This window comes from Anolis sagrei, chromosome 3 (assembly GCF_037176765.1).
Source record: "Anolis sagrei isolate rAnoSag1 chromosome 3, rAnoSag1.mat, whole genome shotgun sequence".
Classification (NCBI taxonomy): domain Eukaryota; kingdom Metazoa; phylum Chordata; class Lepidosauria; order Squamata; family Dactyloidae; genus Anolis; species Anolis sagrei.
Genome location: NC_090023.1, coordinates 126,237,879 through 126,260,054, shown reverse-complemented (window position 1 = coordinate 126,260,054; position 22,176 = coordinate 126,237,879). Strand labels below are relative to the sequence as shown.

The 22,176-nt window shown below is 42.1% G+C and overlaps 1 protein-coding gene across 1 annotated transcript; it reads right to left on the bottom strand.

Moving 5' to 3' along the window:
• Positions 1–1,079: 1,079 nt before the first annotated feature.
• On the bottom strand, positions 1,080–22,175 carry GPR180 (G protein-coupled receptor 180). The gene is made up of 9 exons (XM_060769492.2): positions 21,948–22,175; positions 19,137–19,295; positions 15,728–15,928; positions 12,421–12,601; positions 10,965–11,014; positions 9,092–9,249; positions 6,510–6,701; positions 5,895–5,972; positions 1,080–1,776 (listed from the first exon to the last, which is right to left on the bottom strand). The coding sequence occupies exons 1-9, from the start codon at positions 22,156–22,158 to the stop codon at positions 1,618–1,620; spliced, it is 1,389 nt and encodes a 462-aa protein (XP_060625475.2). The 5' UTR covers positions 22,159–22,175; the 3' UTR covers positions 1,080–1,617.
• Between the last annotated feature and the right edge of the window lies 1 nt (position 22,176).

Genomic DNA, 22,176 nt, shown 5'->3' with positions numbered 1-22,176 from the left:
GGAGTAGCATTAATGGATTTCCTAGCAGAGTACCATGATCACTGGGGCATACTATGCTTCACTGCTGCAGAAATTGCGGGAGGCCATCAAAACCACAAGATGTGGCAGGGTCACCAAAGGTATCTGCTTTCTGCAAGACAATGCACCAGTTCACAACTCACATGTTGCCTAAATGGAAGCATGCTCCTGTGGCTTTGAAATTCTACAGCATCCCCGCTATTCACCCAATCTTGTACCACTAGACTTCTACCTCTTTCCAACAATGTAGTTATTTTTGAAGGGCAAACATATTTCAGATGATGAGATGCTGATTTCTGAAGTCACAACGTGGCTTTTGGAGCAACGTGTCAACTTCTACAAGCAACATGTTTATAATTGCTAAAAAGATGGGAGAAGTGTGTGTCCCTAGGTGGCACCTAAGTAGAGAAGGACTAATAATTGTTCCAAGTTTGATTACTCTCAGTACATGGAAGTGGGTCAGGGGAAGTCTTTAATGGTCTCCCCTTGTATAATTTTAAAATAAAACTAGCTTCTTGTTCCCTCCAAGGCCTACAAATTTGCAAATGTGCTGAAATGAGTCTGTTACTAAATAGGAAGATTTATTCATACTGCAAAACTGATCCCTAAGATTTCAATCTTGAGCAATAAATAGGCACTTCAAGAGAAGTATGCATTTACAATGGCAGTCTGAAAGCTAGGCATCATTTAGAAGTGTGGTTTTACTACAATGGGTGGGAGATGGCAAATACTTAGATCCCAGTGCCAACATGGATTATAACATGGATTATGAGTATTTTGTTTCTCAATTATTCAGAGAAAATTTAATCCTGATTAAGTATCCTTGGACAGGAATTCATGGGTAGTTGATGACTGAAACTAACATTTATTTGAAATGCTTCTGTTAATTTAATCTGCGAATATGGCTTAATTATGATCGAATCCCCAATGTAAGAGTAATGAATTATATCAGGATTAAAATTCTAGCCCTGCATCACTCATTCCACTCAGTTCGTCAGTTTTGGAGACTTCTATTATAATTATACTGTCGCATTTGTTACAAAAACAACGTAACTCTGTGCTTAGTCCATCACCCATATGCTCTTGTAACATTTATTTAAAATATAAAATGCAAAAAGCAACCAGTGATGAAACTAAAATTTGAACTATATCCAAATCTCAAGGCAAGAAAGTGCTTTATATATTAAAAATACATACAGGAGAACTAAGGTACACTGTAAACATTTTACACTGGTTTCCTGGTCGAATTACAATTTTTCAAGTCCCTTTAAACTTATGCACAAATACTTTGTTTCAAACCAACTTTCAACCAATCTATTATCCCAATTCTGAGTGCTTTATACATTCTGATAAAGCTCTGATGTAGTTTTGGAGTGGAGATATTGTAACTAAAAATGTTCTTTGTCTTCATTGAAAAAGGCAGGAACCACCACACATTTCCTTGTCACATTGTTGTTGATAAAGACTTCACTGCTGTTTGTGTCATGATCTAGTAAAAATGTACGGGCTGAATTTAACTATTTTTAGTGGATTCCAGCTGAAAATCAACACAGTTTTCCAGTCTTTATTGCATCTGCCAATGAATCTCCCAAATGCATCTCAGAAGTGATGCCGACTTTTATGTCCAGATGCTACAGTTAAGGGCAATGTCACCGAGGAGAGGGAGGATACTTCCCAGTAGAGACTGTGGGAAACAAAGAGTTGGTACAGAAGCACCATGGAGAACAACTGGCAGAGGATGACACCTATGGTAATAATCTAAAAGAAACAATAAGAAAATATGATTGGAAAAGGAATGGGGAGATAGGGGAAAGACATAGGACAAAACATTAACTGCACAATTCTGGAAACAGAATTAAATTGCTGGAAGAGACCACGAGGGCTATTCAGTCCAAACTCTGGCCTTGTAGCATGCACTGAAAAGAAGAATGCAAGATCTCTTAATAGAGAGCTTGAGTACTCTGTGTTGTCTGCAGGTAGGCAAGTTGTGGCTCATGTTGGTTATACCAGCTAAAACTGATAGGAGTTGATACCTGGAGAACCACAAATTTCTCATGCCTGATGTAGTCTAGAACATTGGTTCTCAATCTCCAGGTATTTTGGAGAAACTTTCTGACCACTGGACATGCTGTTTGGAGTGTACAGACATTCAAAATGTATAAAGGATCCAAGGCTGAGAACCACCAGCCTGAAATATGTCTCTGATGTAACTATTCAGTGTACCCAAAGACACATTTAATGGCAGCATGACGAAGCGCCTTCCTAATGACTGCTTCCAGGTGATAGAATTCCCTTCTAATGGAGGCTTGTCTCTGTGACTTCCAGGATGTCGGGTCTCTGTCTGCCTTGTTTAAGTAGGACCAAATATCCCATTCCACATAGCCTTTTCCAAATGCTGTTGATGGTCACTTTTAAAAAGGTGCCTAGAATGTCTATGGACAGTTGGGCCCAATGGTCCCAGAACAATTCCACTTTTTCTGAGGGGAATTTGAATTGTTAGTAACTGCTTGCCACAGGAGCAGAGAAGTGCCTCAGGAAAGGATGCCCAATTTCATTTGTTGGCTTTACACCCTGCCTTTCTCCCAGAACAGAATTCACCCAATGCTCCTATCCCACCAAATGTCTTCCAGATAGGAACAGTCACGACGGACTGTATATGGCAGTGGTTCTCAACCTGTGGGTCCCCAGATGTTTTGGCCTTCAACTCCCAGAAACCCTAACAGCTGGTAAACTGGGTGGGATTTCTGAGAATTGTAGGCCAAAATGCCTGGGGACCCACAGATTGAGAACCACTGGTATGTGGCTTCTTCATTACTGCAGCATAAGCACAGGGGTTTTGTTCTTTCTCTCTAAATGTCCTTGGAAGAAAATACACTGGACGAATTTGAGTCCAAATTTTTCCTCATTTTGTGGAAAGCCATAACCTATAACTGTACTCGCACATCCACTAGATAAAGTGAAATCACTGAGAATTATTGTGGGTTTTATTTAAATGTGACAGGATTTGCATGCTAAGTAACTGGTTCCCACTAAGGTAGTAACATTTAAGTTACATATATGTGACATTAATTACTGAAAATTTGAATGTGCAATTAAATAGGTTATTTCTTTGCTTTCCTTTGCAATTCAGATCTGTATAAATATTTATTTATTTATTTATTTATTTAGTACACTTGTATACCGCTAATATCTCAGCCTGTGCGGCGACTCATTGCGGTTTACAACATATTTAAAAATACAATATTCACTTTAAAAATATAAAATAAAATATAAAAATACATACATATACATACATAGTATTGGGCCACCAATACAGACCGGAACATCTCATAGTTAAAGTCGTAATCCAATTCGTTATCCTTGATTGCTAGTCCATGATCAAAACATCATCACATCGGAATTAGTTGAAAACTTGCTCGAACATCCAAGTTTTCAGTTTTTTCCGAAATGCCATTAGCGAGGTGGCTGATCTTATTTCAGTAGGGAGGGCATTCCAAAGCCGGGGGGCCACCACAGAAAAGGCCCTATCTCTCGTTCCCGCAAGCCGCACTTGTGAAGCAGGCGGGATGGAGAGAAGGGCTTCTCCTGAAGATCTTAGGGTCCTGGTGGGCTGATAGGCTGAGATACGTTCGGATAGGTATGTAGGGCCAGAACCGTTTAGGGCTTTAAAGGTCAAAGCCAGCACTTTGAATTGGGCTCGGTAGCTAATCGGTAGCCAGTGGAGCTGGTACAGCAGAGGAGTTGTATGCTCCCTGCGCCCTGCTCCTGTTAATACCATGGCTGCCGCCCGTTGGACTAATTGGAGCTTCCGGGCCGTCTTCAAAGGCAACCCCACGTAGAGAGCGTTGCAGTAGTCAAGGCGGGATGTAACCAGAGCGTGGACTACCGTGGCCAAGTCAGACTTCCCAAGGTACGGTCGCAGTTGGCGCACGAGTCTTAACTGTGCGAATGCTCCCCTGGTCACCGCCGAAACCTGGGGATCCAGGCTCAGCGATGAGTCCAGGATCACACCCAAACTGCGAACCTGTGTCTTCAGGGGGAGTGCGACCCCGTCTAACACAGGCTGTAACCCTATACCCTGTTCGGCCCTGCGACTGACCAGGAGTACCTCTGTCTTGTCTGGATTCAATTTCAATTTGTTCGCCCCCATCCAGACCGTCACAGCGGCCAAGCACCGGTTCAGGACCTCGACAGCCTCCTTAGTAGCGGGTGGGAAGGAGTGACAGAGCTGGACATCATCTGCGTACAGATGACACCGCACCCCGAAACTCCGGATGATCTCGCCCAGCGGCTTCATGTAGATGTTAAACAACATGGGGGACAGTATTGAACCCTGAGGAACCCCACAAAACAAAGGTTGTGGGGTAGAACAGGAGTCCCCCAGTGACACCTTCTGAGACCGACCCTCGAGGAATGACCGGAGCCATTGCAGAGCAGTACCTCCGAGACCCATTCCCGCGAGGCGTCCCAGAAGGATACCGTGGTCGACGGTATCGAAGGCCGCTGAGAGGTCGAGTAGCACCAACAGGGACACACTCCCCCTGTCGAGCTCCCGACGGAGATCATCCACTAAGGCGACCAAGGCTGTCTCGGTACCATGTCCCGGCCTAAAGCCAGACTGTGCCGGGTCTAGATAATCCGTGTCTACCAAGAATGCCTGGAGTTGTGAGGCCACCACACGTTCCATGACTTTGCCCAAAAAGGGAAGATTGGAAACAGGCCGATAGTTTACCAATTGAGTGGGGTCCAGTGATGGTTTCTTCAACAGCGGTTTTATCACAGCTTGCTTTAAGCTGGCTGGAAAAATGCCTTCCCGAAGGGAGGCATTAACCACCACCTTAACCCACTCGGCCAATCCCCCTCTGGCCTCCTTTAGAAGCCAGGATGGGCAGGGGTCTAGGATGCATGTGGTAGCTCTCATTCCTCCAAGCACCTTGTCCACATCCTCGGTTTGAACCAATTGAAATGAATCCATCAAAATCGGACAAGCAGATGCTCGTGTTACATCCTCAGAGACTGCCGTTAATATGGTGTCCAGTCCAGAGCGGATCAAAGCGACTTTGTCTGTAAAGAACCGAGCAAAAGCTTCACAGCGAGCTGCCGCGTCATCAGGGCACCCATCCTGAATGGTGGGTTTTAAAAGGCCTCTGACAACTCGGAACAGTTCAGCCGGACGGTTCTTTGCAGACGCAATAGTGGCCGCAAAGAAAGTTTTCTTTGCGGCTCTTATTGCCGCGGCATATGACCTTAAAAAGGACACAAACCGTGTTCGGTTTGGCTCGCTCGGATCCGAACGCCACACGCTCTCTAGTTCCCTCTTCTTTCGCTTCAACACCGCCAGCTCCTCAGTAAACCAAGGAGCTGGTTTAGTTCGGCTACTTGAGAGGGGACGTTCTGGAGCGATCGTGTCTATTGCCCTGGTCATCTCCCCATTCCAGAGAGCGACCAGGGCATCAACAGGATCACCAACCGAGGTGGCGGGGAAATCCCCAAGAGCCATCAGGAATCCTTCCGGATCCATAAGCCTCCTGGGGCGGACCAATTTAATAGGTCCTCCACCTCTGCGGAGGTTAGGGGGCGCAGTAAGTCTAAAGCTGACCAGCGCAGTAAAGCGCAGTAAGTCTAAAGCTACATTCTGATTTTAACTTTGCAAACATTATTTGCCTCCATCTACTTCAAATTACGCAGAAATGCTGTGTATTAACTTAAATTAGATTGTAAACCTGGGAGTGGGAACTGATCTTTGTAAGCTGCTCCGGAGCCTCTTTTTGGCTGAAAAAGGGGTATGAGAGTATAATTATATTGATATTGTACGTGTGTAGGCATTGCTCTGGGATTGATTCACTATACTGGGAAGTGGTGTTGTTTATACTTACCTTCTCTCGTTGATAATCTCTAAACATTAGAGATATAGCTACAAGACCTGGATGACACAAGAACCACAAAATACAGCCCTGAAAGAAGAAAAGAACACATAGTTGATGGTCCATTTCCATATGCCAATATGGTAGGTTAATCTGACAATAACTGGGACTATTTATGCCATTCCCATTCTTACATTACATCTCAAAATGTGGTCTTCTAAAACATACCGGCTTCTTTGTAGATATGAGATATAATAAATGTAATTTTAATATCATATGTAACAGAACTGAATGTTAACTGGGTGGTGCCTTTGAAACTAAACTAAAAACTAAATTGAGAAAGTACACTTAATCAATCCTCTATAGAACAGCCCTAGGGATGTTGATTCAGTAGTAATCCTCACTGTATTCAGTGTGGTTAACTCCCACAAATGTGTGTATCAGATTGCTTTAGGTTGCAATCCTATTCATGCTAACATGGAAGTAAGTGCCATGGAAGTCATGAGCAAACATGCCTACAAGCATAATGAAGCATATTTTCCCCTCAGACTAGTTTTTGTGTGTTAAGTAGTTTTTTAGAACAACCAATCTAAGGCACTATATCAACTTCCCACACAACACACGTACCTTTGTGAAGGTAATATAGAATTCTCTCTTCAATGTACTTCTCTCAATCCGAATGATCTGGTAGAGTCCACAGCCCAGAGAAAGAGCTAGGCAAATTCTTAAGCCAATGAGAAGTCCCCCTGCTAAATTTTGGTGTGAGTGGTAACTGTGGTGACTGGTATCTTCAAATTGCTCCCAAATTAATAGAATACTCTGCAAAGGTACAAAAGATGCATTTAGAATAGAGATGATGCCCTGACAATTTTTCCTAACACATTTGAAAATACATGTCACTATATTATTAGGGGCCATGGTCAACCAGCAGGTTAAACGGCTAAGTTGCAGAACTTGCTGATTGGAAGGTCAGCGATTCAAATCCATGGATGGGGTGAACGCCCGCTGTTAGCCCCAGCTTCTGCCAATCTTGCAGTTCAAAAGCATGCCAATGTGAGTAGATCAATAAGTACCGCTTCTATGGGAAGATAACAGTGCTCCATGCAGTCATGCTGGCCACATGACCTAGGAGGTGCCTGCGGACAATGCCGGCACTTCAGCTTAGAAATGGAGATGAGCACCACCCCCCAGAGTTGGACACCTCTCAATATGGATCACTATCAATATGGACCGGGCTGTGGAGCAGTTGGCTAGGAGTCAGCTGCATTAAATCACCACTGACCAAAACGTCATGAGTTCGAAGCCAGACCAGGTCAGAATAAGCTCCCAACCATTTGTCTAGCTTGCTGTCGACCTTTGCAGTCCGAAAGACAGTTGAATCTGTCAAGTAGGAAATTTAGGTACCACTTATACAGGGAGGCTAATTTAACTAGTTTACGATGCCATAAAAATCTTCAGCAGCAGGTGAAAGAATGAGGAAGTACTTCATCAAGGACTCAGTGTCACAAGTGATAGCTCCCCGATGGCTGGAATTCAAGCATACCCTCATGAAGTTTAAATTGCCTCTGTGTTTGCCTATATATGTTGTGTGTAATCTGCCCTGAGTCAGCTGCGCAGCCATGCTGCGCAGCCATTATTTATTTATTTATTTATTTATTTTCTACATTTCTACCACATCCTTCTCAACCCCTGGAGGGGGACTCAGGGCAGCTTACAACGGCAGCAATTCAATGCCGACAACATACAATACATTACATACAACATTATACAAAAGATAAAACAGATTAAAATATATTTTAAACATTCGTATTATCATGTAGCCGAATCAAAGTCTGATTTAGCAACCGACAACCCAGTCCAAAGCCTGTCATAGTCAAAATTCCAACATTATGATTACTGCCAAATCTATTGTCTAAAGGCCTTGTCCCAAAACCATGTTGTGATCTTCTTTCTAAAACAGAGGAGAGATGGAGCCAATCTAATCTCGCTAGGGAGAGCATTCCACAGGCAGGGGGGCCACCACCGAGAAGGACCTGTTCCCTGTCCCTGCCAAACGCACTTGCGAAGAGGGCGGGACCAAGAGCAGGGCCTCCCCAAATGATCTTAAATTCTGAGGCGGGACGTAGAGGGAGATACGTTCGGATAGGTAAGCTGGGCCGGAACCATACAGGGCTTTATAGGCCAGGGCTAGCCTATAATGGACTGGCAGCCAGTGGACCTGACATAAAAGAGGGGTGGTATGTTCCCTGTATGTCGCTCCAGTTAGTAATCTAGCTGCTCCCGCTGGACTAGTTGGAGTTGCCTTTGAAAACCCCACATAGAATCTAAGAAGTTTTTTGGCTCCATTCCCTTTTTGTACCTTTTCCACGTTGCTAAGAGGCTGGCTCTTATTAAATGTCTATTAAATTCTTTATTCACTCTGTCCTTATCATCCCATAGATAGGCATGCCATCCGTATCTTAAATTATGGCCCTTTAACTTAAGCAACTCCTTACTGTCAATTTAATCCATTCCTTTAGGCAGCTAAAAATTTGTGGCTTCATAGCAGTGTCTGAGATCTGTTAAAACTCATCCTTGCCTGCTGGTGAAAGGAAAGCAGGGAGAGGGCCAGCCTAACTTCTTGTGGAAGGGCACTCCAGAGGGAAAGAGCCGACACTGAGAAGGCGCTGTCTTGTGTCCTCACTAAGAGAGCCTGTAATAGTGACAAGACAGGGAAAAAACCTTCCCCGTGAGAATCTTAAAAGCTCTGGCAGGTTTGTATCAGGAGATAAGGTCTTTCAGATAATCTGGACCCAAGTCTCATAGGACTCTGAAGATCACGGGCAGCACTTTGAAATGTGCCAGAAACAAATCAGCAGCCAGTGACACTGTTTTAACAAGGGACTTATATGCTTTTTATAACTGGTCCCAGTCAGCATTCTGGCTGCAGCATTCTGAACTCACTGATATTTCTGAACACATTACAAAGGCAGCCCCATGTTAAGTGTGTATTAGTACTCCAAATAGGATATAATCATGTTATAAAGAGCTGTAAACTCAATTATGAAATTCTATTTTCCATACGAGTCAAGCTGCAGATACCACACATGTATTAAAATTTGGGAGGTTTGCAGGGGAACAGATAAAACTGCAATAGTTATCAACGAGCACAACCCCCCCCCCCATTGATTTCTTTATATCTGAACACACAATGCCATCGAGCAACAGACCTGAGTCACGACAACAACTACGGCAATGGCAGTGGATGTTGGAGTTGAATCCCACTGGAGAGGTTTACTCTGAGATTTCTTCATTCTTCCAATTGCCCATCCCATACACAAACTCAGCAGTAGGTATAGCATTTGCATCTGAGAGATTATGTCACACACTGATGGAAAGGAAAAGAAAATTAACATAGGTATACATAACAATAATGATAACTGCTGCAAATAATGATCTTGCACAGATCTTTTGATTCAGTAAACATACTTAAGATGAGTCTATGTCATTGCAACAAATCCTCCAATATAACCAGCTGGAGGATCTAGCCAAGGTAAATAGGAATGTAATTCAATACTCTGGGTATATTTAAAGTATTTGCCTGGTACTTGGATACTAATCTTCCTGCACATACAGCATCTTCCTCATAGAGCTATACACCAGAGGTTGCTCCACAGAACATCCTTTCTAGAGTATCATTTTCAAAGGTGCAAACAGCATGGAAGTGCTGTACACCTTTTAGGCCCAGAGGACAATATGTGATGCCAACTTTGGAACTACAGATTTCAGTGGTCCTCTTTGCTCCTTAAGAGAGAACGAGGGCTTCCACTTTTAGTTTGGAAGGAACAGTGTTTATGAAATCAACAGGAAACTGCTATAGAAAAATTTGGTAGTGCAGGTGGAGTGTGCGCATGACAAAATACTGTCAGACGAGGAGGTCCTACTTAGTGGATTAAACGCAGCCCCTGAACACATGAGTCTAGATGCGTCCTGGAGAGGTTACTATATCTATCAAAGAGAAGTGAGCACAATTGGTCTGGCTGCTGATATCATAGACTGTTTGGAAATATAGTCATTGTTTCTTTTGAATATTTTTTAAAATATAGTGCAGTGGGTCAAACCGCTGAGCTGCTGAACTTGCTGACTGAAAGATTGGTGGTTCAAATCTGGAGTTGGGGTGAGCCCCAGCTTCTACCAACCTAGCAGTTCGAATACATGCAAATTTGATCTTGGGAGACATCTGCGGAGTTTTGAAATGAGGAAGAAAACAGTGGAGATAAATAAGTACTATCATTATCTCCTGTCCCCATCTTTGTATTCTGTCTCTTGAGAGATAAACATTTCTGGACTACTCTTTTGTTGCTGTTGTATGACTTCAAGTAGTTTCTGACTTATGGTGACCTACATTGGGGTTTCCTGAAGCTGAAAGTGTGTTACTTGTCCAGTGCATTTCCATTTCTGAGTGAGAATTTGAACCCTATTCTCCACAACCAGTTATTCTGCCTCTAGGGTGACACTATGGTCAACATCCTGCAGCCATGAGGAAAGACCTGGAGATTTCTAGAGAGAACACATCTCTAGGAATCTTTAGTCTTCCAATACGATTCTATGGTCAGCCTCCAGCCAAAGTTGATCATAGACTCATACTGGAAGACTTAGAAATTCCTAAAGATGTATTCTTTCAGCTAAAAAAAAAATCATTGTCCTTATCTGCGTTTTTCACTTTCATGGGGGTCTTGTGCCCCTACCTCTAATAAAACTCTCAAGCCTTGACATTTTCCCACCTTAATGGGAAGATTAATTTTATCAAGTGATATGTAATTTAAAAAATGTTATGATGCAATCCTTTGCCTTCCTGTCTGTATAAAAGCCCTACCATGGGGCTTAGATTCAAGCAGACATGCCTGTTAGCTTCATTTGGATGAAGAATTTTCAATAATGAGGAGGAAAAGAGCTCATAGAGCTGTGTCAGCCAAGCCTGCAATGTAATGAAATCCCCCCTGTGGTTTCAACAAATTCAGTATGTCACAGAGTGCCCCGTGTAGAAATTTACTTTATCTGAGTTTTCATACATGTATCAGTCTAAAAGTAAGATACACTTACGTTCTGCAAGACTTCCCATAAGAGGTGCTCCGACACCATTTTTTGAATAACTGATAAAAACAAAACAAAAAACCCACTGGTGAATAAACCTATATTTTAAATTGCTCATGAAAAAATGTTCTTCATAAAATATTGGCCCTGCCCATGCAAGATAAATATAATCTAAGTGATGTGTGGATATGAGAAAGAGATAAACATTCCTGTAAGAACCTTTAAGAATATATTATTTTAAAAAACATGCTGTGGGTCCCATATCATATGCTAAAATGAAACACTAACAAATCTTTCTATTCTTGTATAAAACTAAACCTCATCAGGTAAAAGTTTAATTTTTTTAAAGAAATATATACAATTATCTATCTATCCATTTATCTATCTAAGCTTACAAGGACTGTAGCAAAATAAGCAAATGCACCGAGGAGATTCCCTATTTGATTTCCTTCAATAATAATGATAAAAAGTACTGTAAATGATAAAAGGTACTGCCAAACCATTTCCTGGATCTCACTCCTACAACTTTGGGATATGATTTCCCAGGGAGAGTCCAGCTGCTCTTCTTCATCCTGTGAGTTTGAGAGAAAGCAGAACAGCCACAATCTTCCAGACAAACAGCACCCTGAACTCAGAGCAGCCAAGTTCTTGATATTTGTTAGGAAGACAGCTGCTCTTCTGCCTTTCCCAAAGTCACTGGGAAAGGCAGAGCAATCACTGCCTCCCTTGCAAACGGTTTCTCAAACTTTGCTGCTCCAAGTTTGCCAGAGAGCTGGGGGGTGATCTGTGTCACCCAAAGTCACTGAGAGAGGAAGAGTGGCTGTTGTCTCCCTTCAAACTTGGAAGATCAGTCAAAATCTATATCAAAATAGTTTCCTAATGTGTTTTATCTTGCACCATGATTATCACTGGATCTTATTTCCTACTGAAAATCTATCTTTTTTTGCTATCACATCCCACCTGAATCTTGCTCCATGTGATAGTATATATTTCATGAGGCATAAAATACATGCTATCGAAGTCCTGCATCAGACTAGCGTGCCTAAGCAAACTTGGAGAGTGCATGCACATAAGATCTCTGGCTTCTTTGCTGCTGTAGAAAATACCAGGGAAACATCATAGAACATGTAGAAAATGTATTTACTTGGTTCAATATAGATTCCTCTTATATCACAGGCAGTTTGCTTCTGTATAATTAACTGTTGTGATGTATTATGGGATCAGTGGTTCAAAGCCTGCTCTCATAGGCACATGAGCAAAACATGGAAGAGTACGAGATTTGCAATGAAAAGACTCAGGTTCAATACCTAACATCTACGTTACTTAGCTGTTAGATGCCATAAAGACTTCTGTAACCAAAACAGCCAGTTAAAACAAATAGATGACACTTGATGGTATCACAGTCACTGAGAGAAAGTTGAATTATTATTATTATCATTTCCTTTTACTACAATTTTATATTTACCTTGAAAAATGCAGGTAGTTTGCAAAAGCAGAAGCAGCTTGCAACAGCAGAACAGTGGATAGTACTTTTAACACAGTGTGCATGGGTCCTCCTTTTTTAATCGTCTGCCACAAGGACTGTGCATATATGCAAGCACCAACGAAATACGCCAGGACAAGCAGAAAGAAGAACTCATGGAGGCCTAGGAAGAGAAGCAGGATGTCCCTTCACATTCCTTCACTGACACATTTAATAGCTCATTTTTCAAGCAAAATGGAAACAGCTGCCAAAGTAAGTTAAAGCAACAAAATAAAACTGACAAATGAAACAAAATTACTGTTTTAAAGGATACCAAAAACAGCTACAATGTGAATAAGTGGAATCCAAGCACAGAGATCTAAAACATCTGAGAAATTAAATAAGATTTCAATTATCAGTACTGACAGGGCGACCAATTTAGTGTCAGATAAAGTTCTCTAAAGAGAGACTTTTAAAGACCCATAAGCTGAGGACCTTAACATTGGAGATCGGCACATTTTAAGGCATTTTGGAAACTGCTTTGTACATGGAGACTCACTTCTCCTCCTGCCCACTTGTCCAGTCCATTCCTGGCTGCTTATATATGGATGAACCAACATATATCTCCAAGGATCTCTATCCACATCTTTGAATTGCTTATATGAAAAAGGACCCATTATCATTGAACAAGGAGCCCCCGGTGGCGCAATGGGTTAAACCCTTGTGCCAGCAGGATTGCTGATTGACAGGTCAGTGGTTCAAATCCAGGGAGAGCAGATTGAGCTCCCTCTGTCAGCTCCAGCTCCCCATGCGGAGACATGAGAGAAGCCTCCCACAAGGATGGGAAAACATCAAATATCTGGGCGCCCCCTGGGCAATGTCCTTGCAGACAGCCAATTCTCTCACACCAGAAGCGACTCGCAGTTTCTCAAGTCAGTCATAACACAAAAAAACAACAGTGAAATCCTGGCATAGCTCTGCTGATGTCCCACTCTGTAAGAACTGTGGTTCCCAGCACTGGGTCCTCCTGTTTGGCACTTCAACTCCCAGAAGCCCCAGCTTGGTCAAATGTCAATAATTCTGGAAACTGAAGTCCAAAACACCTAGAGGATCGAAGATTGGGAATCACCACCCTAAGCCTTTTTGCATTGCTGTTTGAATTGGACTGCGATGTGACCAGAACAAACTATTCTATCAAAAGAGTTTCCCCTCTTCATAATGTATAGGGATGCCCTGTTGTAAAGGTCTTTCCTCTATACATTTTGCACCCATTTTTCTGGAAGTTTTAGCACTGATTATAGTGTTTGAAGTAGTTCTAGCTGTGTGTTTTTGGCAAAGCCTTCGGTTCATAGGTAAGCTTTATAGTTGATATGTTACAATAAGCTGTTTTCCATGTTATGCATGAACATTTGATTTTTAAAATGTTTACTATGAAAAAATTAGCAACATACACCTGTGGTGTGTCTCTCCTGCCGCTAGATGTCACTGCTGCAATACTTAAAAAGCACAGTGAGTTCATATAGATTTCAGCTTTGGAGAAGTTACATTCATGGGAATGCACTTTAACCAGCATTGTGTCACATCAAGGTGAATGAAAGGACCTTGGATCCTGCTTTTCTCAATACAAGCATGCTACCTCCATCTTTTATATATTGCCTAGCATTTGTTACTTTAAGAAGCTTTGTTCAGAAGTTGTTACTTTATTTATTTCTATATCTACTTCAAATTCCTAATTCATTTCTTGTAATGACCAGACCTTTCTTTTCAAGTTGTGTTAGCAATAGACTAGAGTGGAACGTTATGGAACAATGTTTACTATCCTGTTATAAAAGGAAGCAATAATATTACCAACTAGTAGGCAAAATGGTGCCCTCCAGAGGTTCTGAGTCAGAAGTTCCCTAACTTTCTCCATGGACTATGCTAACTTGATAGTCAGAGGCATCTGAAACATGCCTGATTGCCTTTCCTTGGCATAAATCGCTATAAATAATCCATTGCTGAGCATAGCATTAACGATACATGAATATGTAACTGTATCTACTATTGTAAAATAAATGGAGGGGTGGTGGTTAAATGTAAATAAATGGAGGGCTCTCAGCTTCAGTTATTAACCCACGTACAGTATTTACATGTCTAATGCGCCATCGAATCTGTTGCGCACCTCAATTTTCAAAACCCTGAAAGCAGAAAAAGTATTTGCTGACGAATGTAATGTGTAGCAGCAAACAGTGCACTCTGTCATTTGGCTGAAAAAGGTGTGCATTACAGTTGCTGCCTGCTTAGAAATTCTTCTTTAAAAAAGAAAAGTGTTAGAATACTTGGAATGGAAAAGAAACCTTGGGTTGCATCTGTGCTGTAGAATGAATCTACTTTAACTGCCCTGGATCAATGTTATGGAGTCATGGGGCCTGTGGTTCTCTGCCAAAGAATGCTGATGCCTCACCAAACTACAAACCCCAGGATTGCATAGCACTGAGCCATGGCAATTAAATTAGAGATAATGTCCCTCAAACAGGAGCTCTTGAAGCAGCGTCCACTTTTGCTTTGGCCCAGAATTAAGGTTATTGTATGATTTCGGGACTATGTGCTACGTTTGAGGATGCTTGCCACAGATGCAGGCAAAACGTCAGGAGAGACTGCTTCTAGAACATGGCCATACAGCCCGAAAAACCTACAACAACCAAGTATTTTTGTATGTTTTTATGTCTTAATACAGCATTGAATTATTGCCAGTTTGGAAGCCACCCTGAGTCCCTTTTGGGGTTGAGGTATACCAGGGCAAAATACAATATTATGTGAATCCAATGCACACCCTAATTTTGACAAGGCCATTTAGCCAACAAAAATGATAATTAGATTTGAGTAAATATGGTAAATGAATCAAGGGGGCAATATGGTGTAGTGGTCTGAGTGGTCCTCAACGCTAGGGACTTGGCCATGGAAACCCACTGGGTGATCTTGGACACCACACCCTCTAAGCTTCAGAGGAAGGGAAAGGCAACCCCCTTCTGAACAAATTCTGCCAAGAAAACCCCATTACAGGTTCACCTTTGGGCACCATGAGTCAGAAACACCTGGAAGGCACAAAACAACCAACAGATCAAACAGACATTCAAAAGGCAATAATACAATAATGATCTTTTTCAAAATCAGTAGGAATCCATCCTCAGCCTACACAAAACTAGTTATCAAAATCAGTGCATACAATGTTGAGTTTTACAAAGATGTAAAAATACATCTTTAAAGATGAAACCTTATATAGCTTTGTTAGACATGTCCCTCCTTCAATGTAAAAAAAAATAAATCTTACCCGATTCCCCTGCACTGAAGTGATCCAATGGATTCCCTTCTGTGTCAGGATTTAGTAGCACCATTTCAAACTGAACGTCCTTGGATTCAGAATTCTCATAATTCTCCGCACAGGTAAACTTGTCAACATAAAACACATACCATGTGTCTGGATATGGAACCTGAGACACTGTCAAATTCTGTTCAGTGTAGTTCATGTTCACTTCAAAAGGAAAGAGCAAAACCAATACAGTTAGACAGCTATTCATGACAGATAAGCAGAAGATACTCGCAAATCAGGACCTATTTGGCTCATTTTTTCAAACTGTTGTAGCTATAATGCAAAAATGGGAACCCTCCATCCCTAAGGCTGAATCTAATCTATCTTGACTCCTAATCTGTCCTCTGGCCTTCTTGAGGTGGCTTTCCCTTTCCCTACTACACTGTTGATTAGTGGCTTCACAGAAAGTTTACAACACTCTCTTAAGGCTCAGTCATGGTAGTAACAGCCTTAAGCCAAAATATATTTGTATTTTTGGTCTTATCTCTTTGCTCTTGATCAGTGGTTCTCAACTTGTGGGATCCTAGATGCTTTGGCCTTCAACTTCCAGAAATCCTAACAGCTGGTAAACCAGAGTTGTAGGCCAAAACACCTGGGGACCCACAGGTTGAGAAACACTGCTCTTGATCTGCTCCACCCTGCAATGTGGTCCCTCCAAACTTCTCTGACACTTAATTCAGCTCTCAGATTGGGTTCCCCTTAGCTCAATGTTGGGGGTCACAAAAATTTGGCAATGTTAAAAGGTTTCTGAATGTCATCCATTTATATATATGCTGAACGCCACATTTACCTCTCTTAGCAACAACATGTGCTGTATGCAGTGAACTCTACAACAAATGCTTCAGCTGTAATCCTCAAAAACAAAACAAAAAATAGCCTGTTTAGCAAACCTTGTAAATGCAGATTTATTTTCAGTAAATGTTTGATTTTATACCCATTTTCTATACCTATATATACATGGAATCATGTAAAAATTTCTCCAGCAGAAAGGAGTAGCAAGCGGGAACACTTTAAGAAGGCCTTGTTTAGAAAATCTGGCTCATCACTGAAGGAGGACACTTAAGTGCAATCATTCATATAATCACCAATACATGATCCAAAAGGAAAACTGCTACTATTGACTAATTCAGTGATACCCTTATGCATATTAATGCTATTCTGTCCTTCTGAAACATAATTTGCATACTGTTACTTAGATCAAAACACAAATTACAAGTGATTGTTATTTGTACTTCTTTGAAAACAATGCTAAGAGGATCTTCAGTGTCTTTGCACATCAAACATTTGTGCTCCACAGAAGTGGTATTAAACTTTAGAGCTTGAATGCCTGGCTTCATTTTCAAGAAGCTGCTAATTGGAAAGGGGAAAGTGGGGTGGGGGAGCAGGAGAGACACAGGGAACACTAGAGCTTCTTGCTATAAGAGACTTTCTCACTACCCAACAACACTGCATGCTGCTTCTCCAGTAGCATAACTATGAAGCCAAAGATATTAAAAAATGATCAGCTAATTGCGCAATTAGGCAATGAAAAGAGATTGCTTTTTTCAATCAGCTCCAGGGAAACCAGTTCAGGCCTCTATTAGTTTGAAGAGAGAAAACTGACAGTAATAGAGAAGGACTTAGTCTCCCATATCAATGGATTCTACATCCACTAATTCAACCATCCGCTATTTGCTTAAAATATTCTAATATTGCCATTTTAAATAAGGACACCATTTTACTACACCACTGTATATAATGGGATCTGAGCATCCATGGATTTTGATATGTGGGGTGGGATCCTAATCTATACCTTGCACACCAAGTCTATGCTGGATAAGCATATTTAAGACAGCATATTTATTAATTATTTGCTTATCTACTTCTTTTTTTTCCTGAAAAGGGGTTCAAATAAGCCCAAAATACCATGAAGCTAACTAAAATACTAATGAAAGATAAAAGCAGATTAAAGCCAACATTAAAAGGGAAGGCAAAAACTCTCTCTCATTTATGGCTTTTTCTAATTTTGAATAATTTGATAATATGTAATAAAAAGTCTATATAAAACCTGGAAGATGCTTCAATCAGAAGTTGTGAGGGTTTCAAACCTGGGCTGTGGAGCTGGGGAAGTGGCAATGGAGGAAGAGGTTTCAAACTTAGACATTGCTTCTTTGGCCTCTTCCACACAGCTGCATAAATCCCACATTATCTGCTTTGAACTGGAATATATGGCAGTGTGGACTCAAATAACCCCAGATCAAAGCAGGTATTGTGGGATTATCTGCTTTGATATTCTGGGTTATATGGCTGTGTGGAAGGGTCCTTTGATGAGAAGATGAAGGGAAAGCAAGGGAGAAAAGCTGGATGGGAAGGTGGGGGAAAGTAATGAGAGACTGGCATTGTTGGGATTACAATGGCGGATAGGTGGGGAAGCAGAAAGCTTGGGGGCGGGGAGTTGGAGCTAACTAAGCAGTAGCTACCAATTCACAAGCAATCAATTCTGCAAAACTGTAGGGTCAACTGTCATGGATGAATTTAAAAACCAAGACAGGCCTGGCTTCTAAGATAAATTAACTTACAACACGATTTCTGTGTCTGTATACCCAAAATAAACCCCAGAAGGTTCTAATATAATATAACCTTGAGAACCGCATCTCGGCCTACGAGCCCACGAGGACCTTGAGATCATCTGGGGAGGCCCTTCTCTCGGTCCCGCCTGCCTCACAGGCACGCCTGGCGGGGACAAGAGAGCGGGCCTTCTCGGTGGTGGCCCCCCGGCTATGGAACTCCCTCCCTGCTGAAATCAGACAGGCGCCTTCCCTCATGGCCTTCCGCAAGGGCCTGAAAACCTGGCTCTTCGAAAAGGCCTTCAACTAAGTGCTATGTTTTTGGAATGACCACCGGAATGGACTATGACTATGAGATTGATTATGACCCCAAACAAGACGAAGCGGATTTTTAGTTTAATTAGTTGTGTGTTAGTAAGATGTTGTGTTATGGTCTTGATCTATTGTAAACTGTTGTCTTTTCTATGTTCTATGTTCTGTACACCGCCACGAGTCGCCCTCGGGCTGAGAGTGGCGGTTAACAAGTGCAAATAATAAATAAATAATAAATAAATGTTGGACTGAAGCCTCTAAGAAGTTCATGTTGGGAAGGTTTCCCTACATTCCTAACTTACACTTCACATCTCAGAAGTAATACTCAAGACTCTCCAGTGATTTTCAAAGGTTGGAAATGGCTGCAGATGGAAATAAGGGGAGAGAAGCCCATCTATCACGAATTTCCCTAAGTTAATTCATCTCAGGCTCCAAGATACTGTGTTTTTAAGTTTTAAATCTTCAAGTTGTCTCCGTAAATTAAGGACATATCCCCATCTTGCCATACTTACGTATCAGCTGGGCTTTAGAGAGCCGTTCTTGACAGCTGTAATCCTGGGAGTTTTCTTGCAACTTTTGCCATTCCTGAGCTTGAAAAAGATGAAGCTTGGCATCTTTTTCAACAGCGGTTGCTACATTGTTGATTTTGATGTACAGAAGAGCACAATCACCTTGATATTTAATACAAAATCAAATTATGTTATATATTATAAAATCAGAAAGACAAGTATCACATAGACAACTTTACTGGTTGAAATGCTTCTTAATATGGTCTGCTGACAAAATTTCACTATCTTACCAAAATCATTAGTCCCAAATGGAAGTGTAAGTTGCCACTAGTTTATTTATTTGTTTATTTCATTTATATCTCTCCCTTCTCAACCTCGAAGGGGACTTAGAGTGGCCTTACAAATTGGGCAGCAATTTGATGCCAAAACATAAACATACAATACAATAAACATTTATATTGAATGTTTGCCTTTTATGCTTGGAATCCGCCCTGAATCCCTTTGGGGAGATAGAACGGAATATAAATAAAGTTTTATTATTTTATTATTACATTAAAACCAAAACATTAAAATAACACAATTTATAACCAATTATTACAATCACGCTATCTAGAATAATAATCTGAAGTTGTTCAATAGGTCTGTTCACTATTCCTTATTCTCTTGTTGCACTAAAAAACTTGCTATCCGAAAGCTTGGTTGCATAACCACGTTTTTACTTTCTTCCTGAAGGTTAGGAGGGAAGGGGCTGTTATATTTTCACTTGGGAGGGAGTTCCATGGCTGAAGAGCCACCACTGAGAAGGCCCTGTCTCTCGTTCCCACCAGTCTCACTTGCAAGAAAGGTGAAATCTGGCTGTTTTAGTCATTAGGTGTCTCTGTCAGTGAACTCTGCAGAAGATGCTGTAGCTATACTTCATAAAAAGGAAATCAGTCTGTTTAGTCAGTCTTGAAAATGCAGACTTGTTATCAGCAAATGTTTGATTTGTATACCTATATACTCAGAGTTACATAAACATTTCTCGGGCGGAAAGGGACCACGAGTGGACAAGTTTAAGAAGTCTTAATGTAAACCGCCAGCCATCACACTTCCTTTGGCAATGGATCCATGGTGCAGAAAAGTATCTGGTGCTGGGCTTCCTGCCTTGAGTTTCTGCCCCTCTTTTTGTTGACCAGTGGTTCCCAACCTTTGGGCTACAGATGTTTTGGACTTCAACTCCCGCAAATCCTAACAGCTGGTAAGATGGCTGGGATTTCTGGGAGTTGAACTCCAAAACACCTGGAGGCCCAAAGGTTGGGAACCGCTACTGTAGACCTTTAAAAGAGAATGCGTAAAGCCATGGTTTCTAATCACATTTCCATGACAGTCAATAACCACAGTAGGCCTTCCTTTGAGTATGCCAACACAGGATCTGGTTGGGCGGTCCCCCCATCCCTATGTGTCTACACTGTAATTTAAAGTAAGTTAAAAGACATAGAATCTTGGGATTCACAGAACCATAGTTGGGAGAGACCCATGGGACCCTGGAACATTTTAATAGTTTGGATGGTTTTATGGGATGTTACCACTTTTAATAATTCTATGTGTAATTCTATTGCAGTGGTTCTATTTTCTAAGTGTCAAAATGCCAATTGTATTGTTGTTTACGGTTGTTAGAGGCTTTGAGTCTCCCTTAGGAGAGGAAAGTGGAACATAAACATGGAAAGAAGAAGAGAAAAAGTGGGGTATAAATAAACATCATCATAATACATTGTCGAAGGCCTTCGTGGCTGGATTCACTGGGTTGCTGTAGGTTTTTTCGAGCTGTATGGCCATGTTCCAGAAACATTCTCTCCTGATGTTTTGCCTGCATCTATGGTAGGCATCCTCAGAGGTTGTGAGGTCTGTTGGAGGTAAGAGAGAGAGCTCTTGTCTACTGGAGGTAGGTGTGAATATTTCAATTGGCTACCTTGATTAGCATTTAATGGCCTAGCAGTTTTCATGGTGTGACTTCTTACTGCCAGGGGGAATCCTTTGTTGAGAGGTGATTAGCTGTCCCTGATTGTTTCTTGTCTGGAGCTTTCCTGCCTTTATTTACTGGTATGATTTTAGAGTTTTGTTTAATACTGGTAGCCAGATTTTGTTCATTTCCAGGGTTTCTTCCTTTCTGTTGAAATTGTCCACATGCTTGTCAACAAAGATTTCCCCCAGGCAGTAAGAAGTCACACCTTGACAACTGCTAGGCCATTAAATACTAATCAAGGTGGCCAATTGAAACATCCACACCTAGTTCCAACAGACAAAAGCTCTTTCTCCCACCCTGGACTTTCCACAGATATATAAACCCAATTTTCCTAGTTCACAACCTCTGAGGATGCCTAGCATAGATGCAGGCGAAACGTCAGGAGAGAATGCTTGTAGAACATGGCCATACAGCCCGAAAAATCTACAGTAATCCAATCCTCATAACAACAAAAACAGCAGTGAGTGACATATGGCTTGGTCGTCTGGTGAAGTCGCTGCCCAGGTATCCCGAGTGCCTGTCTATTCTACACTACAGAATGAAACGGACCTTTTCTGGTTACTCACTAAACTGCAAATCCCACAGAGCAGTGGTTGTCAACCTTTGGCCCTCTAGGCATGGTGGACTTCATTTCCCAGAATTCCCAACGGTGGGCCAATTCAGCGGGGGCTCCTGGGGATTGAAGTTCCCTGGCAATTAAAGCGGCAGGAGCCTCCTCCAGTGTGCGGGGGGGGGGTGCACCCCAAAAGAAACCGCCTGGAGGAGGGAGGAGGGAGGGAGGGAGGGAGGGAGTGCGCAGGGCCTTGCCTTACCGTGGAACTGAAACTGCGCCGCCGCCAAGCCATTCCGGGCTGCGGCGCTGGAGAAGCCCCCTCGGACGGTCTTGGCTTGGCCGGCCGGGAGCCAGAGGAGGGCGGCCCAGGCCAGCCACGAAGACGGGGCCAGCGGGGGGAGCAGCAGCAGCGTCCGCCGCTTGCGCCCCATGGCCCTGGCCCCGCCCCATCGCCACCACGTCTGCAGCATCGCCAGAGGCGGGCGGGG